We start from the raw sequence: 17,996 nt of genomic DNA on the forward strand, positions 1-17,996 counted from the left end.
TATAGCAAGACGTATTTAACAATGACCCTTACCTTTTGGAAGTCAAGGAAACCTTTTTAAAATGCAATACTTGATTGTTTTTACTCTTTTTGTTAGAGAATCTGGGATGGACTTAGACTTTGAGATGTGACTCTTAAAGCAAACCAATGTGTACATAGAAAACCAAAGGTAAGTGAAGGATCAACATTTTCTATCTATTACTATGTTGTGATTGTTTTTTCCTTTTTCTATCACCTTGCTTGGCAGTACCAGGTGAGCGATCTGTCCCAGCTGGCCCAGGACTGAAGGGTTTCTGGGGGCACAGGACTTTAGTACTAACACCCAGAAGTCGTGGGCAAATCTGGATGAGCTCGTCACCCTAAGAATGAACACTGTGTGTTTTGACTGATCTGTTTCACAGTGATGGTTTGAATTTAGTAAATTCAGCGCAGCTGTGAAGCAAGTGTGACATGACCACCATTCTGTGGCATACTCCTCTAAGTATTATTATATACCCTCCCACCTCCAGCCATTTTTTTTGGTTGTTATGTATAACCATTCAGTAACACCACAGAATGGAAAATCCCTGGTTCCTTTTTTGATCTTTCTCATGGGTTTTATATACCCGTAACTGCAAAGGATCAGGTACAGAAGGTTAGGTTGGTCAAATCCTGACTGGTTTCCTCTGCCCGTTGCTAAATTATGGGAACAGATGCTTCACTTGCTGGTACTCTGGCGGCAGTTTTTAGTAAGTGCCTAAACTAGCAATAGATAGGAGCAGTGTTGAGGCTCTGTGTTTGGGTAATAGAGTAACTATGGGATTATTGGGTTCAACATTATTGGATTGAAGCTCTGAGTAAGGATTGTCATTTATTACAGGGTCATAGTGTATGGTTGTGCAGATTGGGCACTGAACAACTCAATAGGTGCCATTCACCTCTTTGTCTATGTGAAAAATGCCTCCTGCAGTGCACAATCTTCATGGCTGAAAGTGATGGCCTTGTTCTTATAGAACCTGGTAGGTGTGGTAGGACCTTACTCTCTGGAGAACCCCCATTCTTGGGTAGTGATTAAGGAGACAATAGATACTCCAACCAACCAGATACTGGTTGGCTCCACCAACCAGATACTGATAAATCCCAGAGGCATGAATTAGTTGACTTTACATGCAGTCTAATAAAAGTCCCTTATGTCAACTAGGGTAGTGACATATATCAAGCTCATGTGTACTCAATTGAATCCTCCAGTTGATGCCTCAAGACTAGCCTTTATTTCACAGCTAAATGAATCCTATTCATAGAGGGAAATCTAAATCAAGAGCCCCTGTGTATTTCCATGAAGGGATATCCATCCCTCTTTATCCACTTCCATCAGTCGTCTTTTTCAAATCATTATCTGGTCTCCTTTTAATTTTACTCCTGAATGTCCTTCCTCTTTTCCATACTAGTGAGGAAAATGTGAGGCTAATAAGAAACCAAGTTCTTAAAATGGGCAGATGCTAGAACACAGATACTGAATGTAAACTGAAATGACTTCAAAAGAAATGGAGATTATTTGGAAATAAGACCATAATTTTCCAACTATCACTTGAGATACATGTATTATGAGGTTGATTTGGATGGGGGTTATAATTAGAAAACTCTTTTCCTGATACACAGATAACTCCATTTCAGAGGAATATGGTAGGAGGTGTTGTTTCCACATTTATTAAAAAGGAGACTGTCAGGCAAGATGAAAGAAAATATTCCATCACAGAGATTTTTTAAAAACATTAAAGAAATATTGGGTATGCTTTATCTCAACCAACAACTAAACCATTAGAAAGAAATACTGCCTTCCTCTTACTGCTCTCAAGTAAACCTGAGCGCCCCAGGGAGAGAGTGGGGAGTTTGGTGGTGTAGCTGTTGGGAGGGCCTTCCCTTCTCCCCCAAGTCCCTGCTCAACCTCTTCCTTATTCTTTCAGGGTTTTTGTGTGGAAACCCACAGTGATTGTGTGATTATTTATAATGTCCCACAAGGAATGCACTTTCCTTTAAGAAACCATCAGTACTGGAGACAAATTCCTGGGAGCACCTAATTCATAGGATTTGTCATCCAAAAAGGGTTTTTCCCCATCAGCAAAGGTGTTACAAGGCTTACGAACATGGTCTTGTTAGACAGAAATGGACATGGCAGTGGACTCCATCAGAAAGAGGATTTACCTCATTTAGTTGCTGTCACTGCAAAATTATTCTATCCATATGCACATTTTGTGTAGGAGCAACAGAGGAAAGACTATGTCCAAGCCCTGTACCAGAGGGCAGGTTTCTGCTATGGGCCTCCATACTTGCTTCCCTTCTGCTGCAGCTCTCATTCCACAGATACTTGTGGGACTGACTCCCTATTATTCGGACTCAAGCTCAGATCATCTGTCTAATATCCCCTCCCCTCACTCAGTCACTAAGGCGGGACACTCTTCATGGTATGTCTCAATGTCTGGAACTGTCCTTTTACTTGTTGATTTGTTTGCTATCCAGACTTCCCCACTAGGATTCAGGCATCCGGAGAGCAGGGATCTGGCCTGTTTTCCTCAGTAGTGTCTTATCACCTAAACAGTTGCTTCATGAACTGGACCAAATGAGTGGGTTCCACGCTAAAGTAATGAATCATGATGATTATTGCTAAAAATGACTTGTTCCTGAGTTACCCCTAATGACTTGGTTAGGCAAAAATCTCTATTTAGGGTAAAGGTTTGTAACTAAAATGAATGACTTTATTTGGTGTTTTGTTTCCGATGTTGCCATCTTCTGTTTTAATAAACGTCTCCAAATGTATGCTGGATTTCACCTTACCCTGTGCATCAGAAGGGTTGGGAGATAAAAACCATCATAGATAGCAAGAAGACATGGCAAAGGGGCGAGAATTAAACCAGATGCAGAGGTAAGAGGAGAAGAAACTGGAATAGTAACTAGGGATGTTTAAAGAGACAGTTTCCTTTTTGGGTCCTGGTATTTTAGCTCAGAATTGGATTATAGGTACCATAGGTTTCTTGTTTTGTTTTTCCACTGCGTGTGATAATGTCATCATTTATTTTTAAGTGGCTCGAAGTTGCAGATTTAAATTTATTTCAAGTCAAGCCCTATTTTAAAATTACTTTTCATGGAAAGAAATGAAGCAAAGACATACATTATTTACTCTTTTTGAAGAACTCAAACAAATACATGTTTGGCTGTGGATTCCAAACTGTCACTAAGACAGAGAGATAAAAATCCACCTAAAATATATTACCCTTTGTTTAGTCCTTGGGGGGAAATGTCAAGTATTGCACTTTAAAATTACTTTCATCTAACATTTTTGTCCCGACTTTTCCCTCCTGAATCCGCTATTCTTTTTCAGCAAACATGATTTATGAATCTTTATGGTAACGTAACTAGATTTTCTAATTCCATTTTGGAAGATTACTCTACAGAGCTATTTTGAACAAATGGCATATTTACTTACAAAATTGGGAGATGGGGGCATCCAGCTGAGGCACATTCCCTCCCTTGGCGTTGAGTTTCTGGACTTGGGTCGGGGGCACAGGCTTGTGTGACTGCCCGGTGGCCCGATACATGGCCTGGACCCACAGGATGCGGTCTTGCTCATCATCACTGGCAAAGATCACGGTGTCTCCTTCTTTGACTGCATTGAAGAAGGCACGGCCACCCTCCAGTCCTTGAATAAAAGGGAATAAAAACTACTAAGCTGAGCTGCAATGTTCTTGGCCGGACTGAGCCTTGAGAAAGGCGGTTTCTGCGCCTTTTCCTTGGGCCGCAGAGGGGAGGAGCCATTTATCTAACTCTAGGACAGGAAGTGTGATACCCAGAGGACTACAGCGTGGGGCCATGATGTTAAAGAGGTGTTTTGAGCATGGTGCCTGCCTCCGTCTGTGTCTCACTGGGATGGAATTATCACGCAGGCTGCCTGCTGGCTGGGTAAACATCTGCCTATAGATATACTATTATTTTTCTCATCTTTCAAACAAACAAACAACAAAAATATCTCTTGGCCCCCACATCTCCCTTCAGGTACTGTCCTATTGTTCTTCTCTTTATAGTACAAGAGGAATGTGTACCAGGGCTTCTCAAATGTGAATCCCACGGACATCTTGTTAAAATGCAGCTTCTGATGCAGTATGTCCGCCAGAGAGCCCGAGACTGCATTTCTGACAAGCTCCTGGACGATGTAGATGGTGCTGGTCCTAGGACCACACTTTGAGTTCCGACGGTCTCTCTCTCTCCCCTATTCTGCCTTAACATCCTCTCCCCTTCCAAATCAGGATACTGCCCTACTTGTCAAGGTCACCATGACTTCCACTTGCTGAATCCAGTGATCAATTCAAAGTCCTCATTTTATTAGATCCATCTACCTATTGGCAGCACTTGACACGCTGTTTCCTTTGACATGCACTGGGCTCCAGGTCACCTGGTAACCTTTCTCCCTCCTCGGCTGCTAACTGCCAGGCTGGTTTGCTGGTTCCTCCTGCTCCTCCTTGCGGCCTCCAGGTGTTCTGTCCTGGGATCTCATCCTTTCTTTATCTACACCCTCTCCCCAGTGGTGGCATCCACTCTTAAATATCACGAATATGCTCATGGTCCTAAATTTCTCCCTCCATCCCGGATCTCTCCCTTTGAAACGCAGATCTGAATAATCTAACCGTTTTCTTGACTTCTTCACATGGATATTTAATAAACATCCCAAGCTTATTATATCCAACACTGAATTCCTGGTCTTTCTCCCAGTCTTCTGTGAAGCTAAGCTCATCTTTGCAGTTGCTCAAACCCACAGCGTTGGGGTCCTTTTAGACTCCTCACTTTTTCTCACTACCCCCTTCCAGTGGAATTCTGTTGGCTTTGCCTTCAGGACATTATAGCAAAATCTGACTCCTTCTCCCATCTCTAGTGCTACTACCTGGAATCTAGTCGTGCTCGTCTCTCACCTGCATTATTTCAGTTGTCTCCTATCTGATCTGTCTGCCTCCATCCTCACTCTCTGTAGTTGATTCTCAACACGGCAGCCAGAGTAATTGGTTCAGTACAAGAGTCAGGTCACGTGACTCCTTTGCTCAAAATCTGCCAGTGATTGCATTTCATTTAGAGGAAAAGTCCAGGTTCTGACAAGGTCTGCTAGGCCCAACAGGAATTGGCCCTCCACTACTCTACCCTCATCTCCTAATACCCCCTCTCTCTCTCTGATATGCCCATGCATGTACTCTCTTCATGGTGGCCACACTGGCCTCTTGCTGTTCCTTGAACATTCCAGGTCTGCTCTCACCCCAGGACCTTTGCACTTGCTGTTTCTGGTGCTTAGAACACTTCCTCGAGATATCTGAATGATCCCTACCCTCACTCCCTTCATATCTTTGCTCAAATGTCAAATTCTTGTTCAGGCCTTCTCTGACTTCCACGCCTCATTACTCATCTCTCCTATCTGACTTCATTTTTGTCTATAGCGCTTATCACCATCTAACAAACTATATAATTTACTTTATAAGGACAGGGAGTTTTTGTCTGATTTGTTCACTGCTATGTCCCAGTTACCTAGAATGGCGCATATCGTAGGTACCTAACACATACTTCTTGGATAAATGAATGGATGAATGACTGCTCTATAGATTCATCTTTTTCCATAGGCAGTTTTCAAGGTTAAACTTTAGAGAGAGGAAGGTGGAATCCTCTCTTTGGGCTCAGACCCAAGTTACATTGTATCTGTCAACATATTCCCAAAGCCTATATTTTGGAGTTACTGGGTACTCTCTTCAGAAATAAAGCTTCATATCTTCATCAGGTTCTTTATTATGCCCCAAATTATCAGTTAAATTTGAGAGGAGAATTGGAGTGACTGGTACCCCCAAATTTCCAACAAGGCCCAGTCACTAACCTGTTTGACATTGACATTGGAAAAAATTTCTGGTGACATGAAGATTTCTCCATTGTGTTGATAATATTAATTCAGGTGTCTATTCCACAAGAGTAGCTGTGTATTGGTAGTTTAACACTTAGAATTTCCAGGGACTCTAGAACAATAAACAGCTACTTCTTTATATGAAGCTTTTAATAAAAGCTTTTTGGTTACAATTATGAGGGAATATTTTGCCTAATTTCTTATGGAGGGTTTTAAAATGTGTGATTTGGGTAGGATGATGTCGCTAGCAAGCTGGGAAAACCTGATGAAAGGAATGGATGGCATAAGAAGGAAAATTCTGGAGGGGGTGAGAGGAAGAGGAACTTGAGGGATGCGTTAAGCCCCGACAAGAGAGCATGAGGAGCTTAAAGGAAGAGTGGGCCACAAGACGTTCCATAGTCTAGTGTCATGGTAACTTCGGGATGAGCTACTTTGACAGTCAGTGAATCCCAGGGAGACATCACTGGGTGGGAACTGTCCCTGGCGCAACCCCTTTTCTCCCAGCGCCTGCAGGTAGGGGAGGGAGGCTGTGTTCCTACAGCTACTGTCAGAAGTCAGTTCACGGGGTTGCCTTGGGAAGTGGAGAGGTAGAGATAGAAAGATGCTAAGACGTTTTCAGATTTTTCTTTAATCCTCCCAACAGCCCTCTGAGGGAAATACTATTATTCCCATTTTATAAATGAGGAAATTGAGTCACAGAGAAGGTGCTAACTAGCCCATGAACACAAGGTGTGGCTGTGAGCGTCAGAGGTGGGCTCCTAATCCCGGCTGACTCCAGAGCTGATGATTGTAACTACGGCGCTGTACGTCTGTAAGGCCTGGACAACACGGCCGGGCACACAGCAACAGCTCTGTGAGGACCAGTTATCAACAACAGAATAACGCCTAATCATGGAGTGAGCAGGGCAAAGAGAAACATCTAAAGCAGCAGAAGCAATGACAATGAGAGCAGCAGAGAGCAATAGAGCTTTTTCAGAAAACATGGGAGACTAGGACACACCAACAAGAGCAAGGAGAGAGCAGAGCAACCCAATGGAAAGGAAACCAAGGGAGGAGAAAGCAAAGTGAACATCAACCCATGCTTTAAGGCAGAAGACTCTTAGCCAAAGTAACAATTCCTGGGGACTGAATCTGCACAATGCCTTGTGTGACAGTACACATGCTCTCCATGGACCACCCCACAGGTACTGACGTGTCAAGAACAAGAGGACACATCTGGGAATGGATGCATGCGGACCAGGCAAGATACGCTGGCCAGCTCCCTGGGGGAGAGGCTGGCCAACAGCACGCATGGATGTGGTCTATTTATAGTGGTAACGTTGTCGAAGATTCCATGCACTCATTTAAGTTGTGCCACTGAATTATTCTGAATGAATATGCTTTTATTTGAAGACTGCATCACTTATTCTAATAGGAATTGAGAGATCGTTGCATACTCTCTAAATCATACCCAGGGAAAGGTAAAGTGAAGCATTTTCATCTTGAGCTTAAAATGAGTAGCGTATCTGTAAAACTTACATGTGATTCCTTACCAATTCCAAAATGAGTATTTCAAGGACCTAAACAGGCAGAGTGGATTTAGTGCAAATGCTTGTGTCTGGGTGACTAGTGGATTGCTGGCTACTACAAAAGCAAGGGCATCCACAGCTCCCAGGCTACCTACCCCATAAACACCTCCACCGTGGGTTCCACTAACAGCCTGGCTGAGGCTAAGAGGGAGAGCGGAACAGATGGACTCACACGTCCCTTCTCCATCTGCAAACTCACCTTTCAGGGCGCACTGGGGAGGCCCCTCACATCTTTCTGGACACTGGCTGAATTGTACATTATTTTGATCTCTAGCTAGAAAACTTTACTATGTATAGGACTCCCCTACAGGGCTTATTGAAATATGAGGATTTTGCCCTCCCCCTTCTGGCTCATAGGTTAGGTTTGGGACCTAGAACTTCTACTTTTAACAAGCAATCTTTAAGAAATTCTGAGTTAGACTTCTCTTATGACAATTGGGAGTATTTAAATCTCATTTTCAATCAAATGCTACTTTGAAAATAAATAGGACTTGGCACACAGAAAGGCAGAGAAGAAACTGCTTATTATTCTCAAGAACATAATCAATTTACTTTCCATTTACATCTTTGGTAAAGGAATTTATAAATTATATCCCATGGGATCAATGTGAAAAAAAAAGAAGCTTCTATAATACATGTGCACACTCCCTTTGCACGTAGATAGAACAGCTTTCTCCCCACTGCTGCCCTCCCATAGGAAGAGGATTCTGTCTTCATGTGATAAAAATAACAACTATAGCTTTGCTATAGCTGTACACATAGCTATGTTTTACTACAAGTGCCAAAGGGTGGCATGGGCAAGAGCCTGAATCCCAGCTCAGTTTCTTTCTTTATAAAACGGAACGATAATCGTGCTCCTATCTACTTCGTGGGTGGGATTGTGGTGAGGGCCAAGTGTAATCACGTAGAGGAAAAGAGTGGTGAACTGGCTTAGAAGGAATTCCTGTCAGCAGATGTGCTCATTTCTCCTTCTCATATTGGCCCTTTAGCGTCCCACCATAACATGCAGGTTTTGGGAAAGACCAAATCCATTTCTCTGAAGGGAAATCAATGGTTTGAGATCACAGACGATCACAAAACACCCTGAGGGCTGGTTTGTTAATGCAGGAGCCATGGCCTTTCAACGAGATGTTTCATGAAATTGTTTCATACTCACAGGTTCTACTCATTATGAAAAATGTCCAGATAGAGCCTTTAAGTCACGCCGCATGTGGTCTGCATCATGCTCTGGTAGGATGCTAATTACTTTGGAAAGTCCTGGGGCGTGGGGCTGGTCCAAGTCACTCAGGTTTGGGATTCTGAAGGTGCTACTTTTCCTAAGGCCTTCCCTGCCACACCTTTTCAGGTTAACACCCCATCTTCTCTCTATCTCTGTTTTTCTTTTATGTGTATTTTGTTGCATGTGGAAGAGCAATATGGGAGTAGAAAAAAAGGTTTTGGGCCAAATAATGCAGTATGGTTGGAAATGCTTTCCTTGTGCAGATTTGGCATAAAAATAAACTTCTCTGGGAGAGGGCTGTTGGTGCTCGTTGTTCATTAATATGCTGAAATGATTTCACACCCCCCCCCCCCATTTTGAAGGTTCTTTGAGGCTGATTTCTATTCATTTTTTTTTCTGGGAAAAAAGATAAAATGGGTGTGTATGGGGGGGAGAGGTGTGAGGGGGCAGGATGCAGAACTCATGAGAAATACTACCATTTGTGTGGTTCTCTTAGTTACATAAGGCTTCGGAGCTTAGATGTCTATGCTTGTGGATTGGTGTGTTCTTAGGAAAAAAGACATTTAGGGAGGGCTTTCTTTTCAAGGTTAGCCATCAGCCAACCTTGAAGGGTAGATAGCAGGTATGGATGTACAGCGCAGGCTTACTTGGACATGGAGACAGCGTACCTGCCTAGGTCACACATCACTGGTGAAAAACCACACACACACACACACTCTCAGTCAGTCCTTGGTATACATATAGGACTTCTTTTTCAGGAATTTCTTTTTTAGCATTGTAGGGTGGAGTACATGTATGTGGGCACAGCTACGTGAAAGAAAAACATTGTTTTCTTTTTGGTTTTATAAGGATCCCTTGAATAAAACCAAAGCTCTTGATTGGCATGGCATTTTCTCAACCAGGATAGAAGTTCCATAAGATCAGGGATTGTGGCTGTCCTGGTCACCTGTGAAATCCTGGGGACGGCTTAATGTCTAACACGGAGCAAATGCCCAGCAAATATTATTTGACCATTGATCCGGGAAGGGGGAGTTTTGTAGGTTCATGGCCTACAGGGTGAGTGGGTACCTGGCTGGGGGTCGGTGTAATCCACAGTGTAGCCATCCAGCTGTAGAAGTTCCTGAGGCTCTGCTTTTTTCTCCCGGTAACTGCACATGGCGAAGGTATACTGACTGACCTGGGAAGGGAAAGCACAGAGAGTGAGGTTGGTCCCCGAGAGCCCACCTTCCTTGAAGAAACCCTCACCCTTTAAGCATGTCCTTTTCCCTGGGACCCTGTGGCTCGGGAGCTGGGTTCAGATTGAGTTTCATCACCTCCTGGCTGTGTGATATAGAGCAAGTTACTTAGCCTCTCTGATTCTCTGTTATCTCATCTATAGGCTGGATATAATCTGAGAAGCTACGTTTTCACTCCCTATTGTGAAGACTGAGTGGTGCTTAGTAATGCTTGATAACAGTTAGCTATTATCATTGTTGCTCTTATTTTAATTGGGTTAAGCTACATGAAGTTGCCATTTTTGTAGGTCAAAACTTGAATAGTGACAGTTGTATAGGTTATACCTAACAGGACTACGGCCTTAGCTGAGACGGCCAAGTTCACAGACATAACCATAGGCCTGGTCAGAAGTTAGGGACTACACTTTCATTTATTTATGCCCAACTTTTTAATATATTTTAGCATTTGTTTTATGCAGACCAATTCTCAGCATCAAGCCACACATTTCATCTCCCTTCTCTCTTTCCCCCGAAAGAATGCTTTTGGTTCCTTTAAAAAAAATCTTCCTTTTATCTCAGACAAATGCAGGAGTGACACGCTGTCATAAGCAACGAGCACTTGACTGCTACGTGCCAATCATGGTAGCGCCATCCTCAGCCCCGACAGCATGGCCGTGGTCACTGGTGCAGCCCTCAGTCCCGACACGGGCCTGATGCCGGTGCCGGATGGGGACTCTGAGGCCACAGGCCGGCCTCAGGGCCCTGTCGCCATGGTGTGTGCAGATCCAGTGTGGATACTAGCATTTCTGCATCTGGCTTGTCTGCAAGGAGCCTGTGGGAGAACGAGCATCTTCGGGCTGGAGGCTAAGAGCTCGTGGGCATATTTACCATCCACGCATGTCAAACATCTCAGCAAAGGAGTGCCACATCCCTTATCTCTTAGTTCCCTTTATTTAAGGAGACATTTTCTAAGTGAACTTTGATTCCTGCTGAGGATGTTTGCAGTCTCCTTCTCCATGGTGAGATTTGTCTTTTGTAAAATGGCGATAGAGAACTGGCACTCTCCAGCCCTGCAGGTCCCCGTGGGGACAGAAAGGGCTCTGTGGGAGGACGCTTTACTGCTTGGTTTGTCTGTTGCTGCCCTCTGTTGGTCCTGATGAAAACTTTCTGCCCAACTTTGGTTTCTTTATGATGCACAGTTTGCAGAACATGTTCTTTATGCTGCAAGGTCTTGGTGAGATCCAAGGGAAACAAGGCTAGGTGACTGAGAGCATTTCCGTAAGTCGAAAGCATTATTCTTTGCAATGAGCAGAACATCCAGTAACATCCTCTTCTTCTGAAAGTGAGGCTTAAGAGTGTGAGCTTGGGGACCCCATCCCAGGTCTGATAAGCTGTCACCTACCTAAGTCTCAAAGTCCTCATCTGTATTATACCTGCACCTTATTAGTGCTAGAGGATTAATTGAGCCGTGAAGGGCTTTATACAGCCTGTGTGACACATAACAAATAACATATGCATTTACGTAAGCAGGTTCCTTGCATCTGACACTAACATTCTAATATAGCATTGCTGAGTAGGTGTGTTTGCCTACTAGATGATAAATCCCTTGAAGGTGGCCTAGGGAGTCATACATTTTGGTTACATTCCCCTTCCCAAAAACTAAATCCATCATACAGTGGGCGTTCACTAATTGAGTCTCATTGGTTCCAGAAATTTGAGTACGTATAATCTAATAAAGAGGTTCTTTTTCGTCCTTCCCAATTTACATGTTACTGGAAGTACAACACCAGGCTTTTCCAGCTTATTACTGGTCCCACAGATAACGGATCCCCCAGGCTTACCCCCCCAACCCCCAGCATGACAGTGAGCACAGACATTCCTGGAAGGATTGGAAAGTGATTTTTACCTGTCTCTGTCAACAAAAGAGGTGATACAATTTGCTAATGTGATGATTAGCCAAACAAATAGAGAGATGCAGACACTCACTTGAGATCAGAAGAAAAATCACAACAGAAGGGTGTTATTTCAAGATCATGAATTTACTATTTCTACATGCTTTGGGCTTTTTGATTTTTCTTCTATTTTAGTTGCTGCTTTCTTCGAGCCCTGTATGCTGCTGCCCTCTTCTGGTAATACTGCTGAAGTTGTCCTGACAAATGGGCTAAAATAAACTTGAGTTTTAACTTGGGATTTGGCAACTTACTTTAGGAAATAAAAGGGGGGGGGGAGGTAATTTCTCTTTGAATATTTCTAATTATTGCAAGTTTGGGGGGACCTTCAGTCTCTCTAGAGTACCTGAGAGGGCAGAAATAGCCAAGTTTGGGAGCATGTTGATATTTTTTCAAGCTTCCGTAAGGCATCACCAAGTGAAAGCTATTCCCAGTCAAAGGCATGTTTGTCTGTCACAGTAAAATTCTACTTAAACTATATTTAATGAAAATTAATGATTAGTGCTGTTGTAATGACGGCATAAAAGAGCCTAGAATATATGTTAGAGAGTCAGTCACCCCTGGTTAAAAGCCTGGACTAGAACAACAGAAAACAGAAAGCGCTAGTAATCTCAAGTGATATCTGAGAGTGCACTTTTGAGGGGAGGACTTAAAGGACCACAGTTTTTACATCTTTGGGATTTTTAGCTGGTATGTCCTGTCTCATGAAATCATGGGATGGGCAGGAGGGACTTCTGAGGCTGGGTCTGTGAGGTTTTGTTTTAAAGATGACTGAACTTTAAGTACACAAGGAACACTGTAGCTCCTTTCCAAACAGTTCTTTAAATTAGGGAAAGGTTTGCAATAATGTTTCTTAAAGAGTGGACTGAGGCCACCTTTGTCATTTGTTTGTAGTGGGGGTAGGTTATAAATATGCAGATTTTTAAGTCAGACCAATTAAAACAGGATCTTAGGTTATGGTGGACCTCAAGAATCTATATTTTTCATAACTGTCTCAGGTATTTCTTAAGGCACACTAAAGTTTGAGAACCATTGTTTTATCATAGAGGAACTGTCTAGAAATTTTAAAGTTGCCTTGAGTTTCAATTATATTTAGCAACTAGAGTCTAGTTATGAGATAAGAAGGTTAGTCCTTTTTTGTCCCTGACTCTCCCCTCTTCTTCCTCCCACCCATGGAAGACTAAAATACTTGGACACACAGACACACATTTTGTCTAATGCCCCTTTCCTTTCCTTTCCTTTCCTTTCCTTTCCTTTCCTTTCCTTTCCTTTCCTTTCCTTTCCTTTCCTTTCCTTTCTTCTTTTTCCATCTTTGAGAATAACTCAGCTGTCATTTTTACAGAACTCTGGTTACTAGCCCTGTCTACAATTCACATACTACATTTTAGAAAAGAGTTCTTTCTTTATGGCAGATTCATTCATTCATTCATTCATTCATTCATTCATTCAACAAAACTTGGGTATATTTTGGCGCTGGGAATATAAAGACATACAAAACCAGATATGGTTCCTGCCCTCATGTCTAGTGGGAAGGCAGACATTAATCACATCTTCTCAGAAATGTGTAACTTTAATGGTGATTAGTATTAAAAAGAGAGATGATCCTGGAAGAGCTTGGGGATTTGGTTTAGTTGGGTGGTCAGGGAAGGTTTTCATGAGGAAACACTGACTGACTGAGTCAAGATGTGAGGATGGAGAAAATGTTTATGATGTGACGCACACAATTCCTGGGACCAAGGACCATTTTCATGTGATGTGGTTGTGTATGAAGAACCACAGTCTAAATACCATGCTCCTGACTGACACTAAGGCCATTTGGTGGAATAGAGGGAGAATGAGTTTGGAGCTCTACAGACCTGGATTTGAGTCTCAGATCCATTACTTTCTAGGTTGTGATCCCGGGCAGCTCAGTTATCTTTGCTGGGACTCAACTGCATTGCCTTTCGATGGTGATGATAACAGCTGTGGGACATTTCTTATATTTGCATGCAGAGGGCTCATTTCCCTGTGGTGACTGAACACTGACTCTCCTTGGGGGTTCCCCCTCTCCTCCACTTTCAGCCCACAGAGTTTGTGTAGGGTTAATTATACCTCTCGCTGTAGGTGGGCTGTGTGGGATGTGTGGCCCAGGCGTGGCCAGTCATCAGTGCATCTCCTTGCTTAGAGTGATTGGTGCAGGGAAGGGCACGGGACCACTCTGGACAGCCTTCATCAGTATTACCTGGTGAGCTTGTGACATGCACAGATTCTTGGGTCGCAGCCTTCTGGACGGCACCTTGGGGTCTGCATGCTAAATAGCAGCCGGGGCAGGTGGCCCAGGTCCTCAGGTGGGGAACACTGTCTTATCTTGTAGGAACACTTAAGTCTCTGGCACAGAAACACCCTGAAACTGCTTCATGCCTTTCACAGTTGGTGGGGCAGACTCCAGTCACAACCATAATAATTTTAACCCTGATACTTAAAAATGAGAATTGCTGCTTTGGTTCCACACCCCTCTGAGAATGTCCTTTGTCCTGGCTGCTGGGAAGTCCATTTATAATCTATCTTTATTTCCCACCCAAGGTAGTAGCACTAGAAGGAAATTTCACGTAGGGAGAATTTTAATATTTCTGTATTACGGACAAAATGTAGACTCTGTGTGCGTGTGTGTGTGTGTGTGAGAGAGAGAGAGAGAGAGAGAGAGAGAGAGAGAGAGAGAGAGAGAGAGAGAGAGAGAATGGGGCAGGAGAGGAGATGATTTTGAGGAGACTCATGTTGGATGTGTCTTACTCCTAGGACTTTCGAACAAATATCCCTGTATTAAATCTAATGGAATTCATAATTGTGTTGGAGAACACATAGTTGTGTTGCAAACTCTCTACAAAAAACACTCCATGAGATCTGACATCTGAGTGGAAAGGAACCAATATTCAGTAAGTCACTTGGGTAGCTACGCTTCCTGTGTGGGGGTTTGTACACTGCTCCCCACAGAGCTCCCTCTGAGGATGCCCAGGGGACTGGGGCAGGCTGTGTGGGATCTGCTTCCTTCTTCAGCTCCCTCATTCTTCCCTCAGATTGACCAGAGTGCTTCTCCTGGTTTCCCCTGCATTTTGAGTTTCCGTGGAAGGGTCTGGTGGCTAACAAGGAAGGGAACATAATTTGCATGTGTGACTGAACTCCACGTTGCATGCAGCTGTTGGGGGCTGATTGTCACTGTCTGGACCGCCATCTTTCTCTTCAAGCAACTCAGGATAGTTCTGCTGCCCCTGCACGGGGCCAGCAATGGTGCCCTTGAACTTATCTCCTGCAATTATGTTGGTATCGGAGTTGTTTCAAAGGGGGTGAGTATTCTCCTTATTATTTTGATAAAGCACATGTAGATATGATGACTTCAATAATGGAGAAGGAAAAACAGGAAGAATCCAAAAGTAATGCAGTGTTTTCTAGGTCGGCCAGCAAAATTGCTTTTAGACATTATTGTGGTGAACAGGACAAGAAAAGAAAGAGAAGACCTTAGTTCTCATCCTGGCTCTCCCATTGCAATTGTGATGGTGGGGCTGTCCCTCTGCAGGCCACAGAAGTTGTTAAGGAAGGAATCTGACTTAGGTTGAAACAGAAGGTTTAATTTGGGAGATCGATATAACCAATGCATCTCAATGGCTCTTTAAAGTTAAAGAGAATCACATGTATTGAAACATCTCATCAAATCCTGAGATTCTTCTCTTGTGCCCTTTTAGGAAAGACACTGAGCTTTAGATGGGCTGGACCCTTTTATGATTTTCACAAGTGAGCACAGAGCTTGCTTTTTAGCTACTGTGTGAGTCGTATCTTCTCTGGGTGGAAGCTTCAGTGCGAAGGCCTTAAAACATCTATGTTCTAGGTGCATGGCCTAAAACTCATTTTCTCCTTTTCCATTCAGTACATGTTGTACAGACATGGCTTCATTGATATTTTGGGCACATTTCTTCTTGTTTTTTTTCCTGAAGAATTTTCCCCTAAAATATTTCCCAAAGTAAGAGGTCAGCTACTTCCCTAAAAACTTCATTATTTCAAAGATTCTCAGAGAAAAGTCGTGTGTCCAGTGGAGCAATTACTGGTTCACTCAGAGTGGGAGAGGAGACTCCATATCATGGTGAGAGGGCCACTTGTCCCACTTCCTCTGGGAAGTGGTCACTTTCCAGGCCATATGATCTTTCCTTTCTCAGAACCACTCGAGGTCTTGCCGGGGCTCTTCTCCTCTCTTCCTTTTCCTTCTTTCTTCCACCAAACATTTCCTGAATGCCCGTACCATATGCTGAGCTAAAGGATGTACGTGTGTGGTGGTGAAACAGGGAAGGACACCAAGATGAATCAAACAGAACTGGCCATGAAACAGCATATAGTCTACTGAGGGCGGCCAACGTATAGTCTCCTAAGTGATTCCAAGAGAGGCTGCTATGCCAAGGGAGAGTACTGACGGGGAGAACCATCAATAATTCAGCACTGCTTCTTTCGATGTATCTTGTCTCTCCATCTACACTGTGCTCTCTTAGGGGTGGACATCAGCTGCTTTTGCCTGCCCCGCATCCATTTCTCCTTCTGGTAATGACATCCTGATTTTATCTTGGACACAGCCCAGTGGGCCTGTTAATGAAAGTACCATGGCCTGTCCCTGCTAAAAATTAGATGTGTTACCCAAGCTGGACCAACACAATTCTCTCTCTCTCAAATTTGGCCCTCAAGTAGAGATGTGAGGATTGAAAATGGTCAGAGCCCATTTTGTCTTATGACCACATTGATGACACTGGCCATGGTTTCTACCACTTGAATTTCTGGAAGTAGTCTGGGTTCTGTTTGTAATAAGGACTAGTCATTCAGCTTTTTCAACAATCCCTTACCTCAAGAGGTTGCCAATACATTCCTTTTCTTTTAAAAAAATCTTAATTACCTTGAGTCTATTTCTGCCGTTTTATATAAAGAACTCTATCAGATACTCTTCTGGAAGTGTGAGACTGGGCCTCATAGTTCTTTTCTATGACCTATCAACGTGCCTTACACAAAGTAGGTACTCAATAAATATTGGTCAGTTAATAGTCTGAGGAAATACATCTCAGGATAAAATGTCTTCCACTGCTTTGCCCCGTATTATTTTGGGGGGTTGGGCATAATTCCAAAGTTTTCCTTTGGCTACTTTATTTTAAGGTTTTGTTGTACCCTGTAGCAATTGTGAAAGCAAAGATCACCTCTTGTTATAATCATGAATACCGATTATTACTGTATTAAGGCTATTCGGAACAGCATTTAATAGTAGTTTAATTAATATAAAATGCACAAAAGTCGTTCTTCTTTGTGCATGTTTCAATGCTAAATAAAAAGAACTCTTGGCAAAACTGAAAAAAAAAAAAAAAAAAAAGATTACTTCTTCTTCACAGCCAGAGAGATACATTTTGCCTTAGAGGCCCAGACTTGAGTAAATCCGTGGAATGTCTCATCTTAGAAGCTCAGGGTTGGAGAAACTTTCAAGGCTATTTAGGCCTAAGAGGCAGTTGCTTCACAGGAAGGTTTCAGAATTGATAGTGATCAGAATACTAACCAGTACTTATAGCCATCAAAGTAACCCAATAAACACTGTTAGTTACTAAATTACAAGTTGACTCACTTTGTGATGTCTTTCAGAGTACAGCATAAATTAACTTTTTGCAAATTGAATTACAGTTTACATGCTCTGGTGGAGCCTGCAAATTAAAAAGAGGCAATGGCAAATTCCTTTGTAAACTGAAAAATCCTAATGCAAAAAACAAACAAACCGAAACAAGAAAAAAAGGGAAGGATTTTCAAGGATATATATTACTATTTCTGGACATTTTTTTTTCTTAAAGAAACACTCAAGAGAGCTAAGATACTATGTGTATGTTAGTAATGTATTATTAATATCAATATCTGCATCTGCATCTGTATCTTTATACATAGATAACCTGTGCGGCATGGTTAATAATAGTCCCAATTGGGGAAGCCCAGAAGTCTATCAAAAAGGAAAATTCTAGTTGCTAAGAAAGTAAATCTTAAAAATTCTCACCACAAGAAAAAAAAGGGGGGTGTGGGGGGAATTTACAGGTTTTAGAGCCAGAGCGATATGTACAAACATGGAAAAATGTCTACGATGATTTATTTTTTAAAGCAAGTTGCA

At 42.8% G+C, this 17,996-nt stretch overlaps 1 protein-coding gene across 20 annotated transcripts in view; it reads right to left on the bottom strand.

Annotated features, from left to right (window-relative positions):
• The window catches only part of CADPS (calcium dependent secretion activator), a 463,055-nt gene that overhangs the window by 146,402 nt on the left and 298,657 nt on the right, over positions 1-17,996 (bottom strand). For all 20 annotated transcript variants that reach the window (XM_074313221.1, XM_074313220.1, XM_074313225.1 and 17 more), the window contains exons 10-11: positions 9,757-9,865; positions 3,460-3,672 (exon numbers count right to left, since the gene is read on the bottom strand). In XM_074313221.1, the coding sequence (XP_074169322.1) occupies positions 3,460-3,672; positions 9,757-9,865 (322 nt within the window). The remainder of the gene's footprint in view (positions 1-3,459; positions 3,673-9,756; positions 9,866-17,996) is intronic.

Source organism: Rhinolophus sinicus, linkage group LG10, assembly GCF_036562045.2.
Source record: "Rhinolophus sinicus isolate RSC01 linkage group LG10, ASM3656204v1, whole genome shotgun sequence".
In the NCBI taxonomy this organism is placed as follows: Eukaryota; Metazoa; Chordata; class Mammalia; order Chiroptera; family Rhinolophidae; genus Rhinolophus; species Rhinolophus sinicus.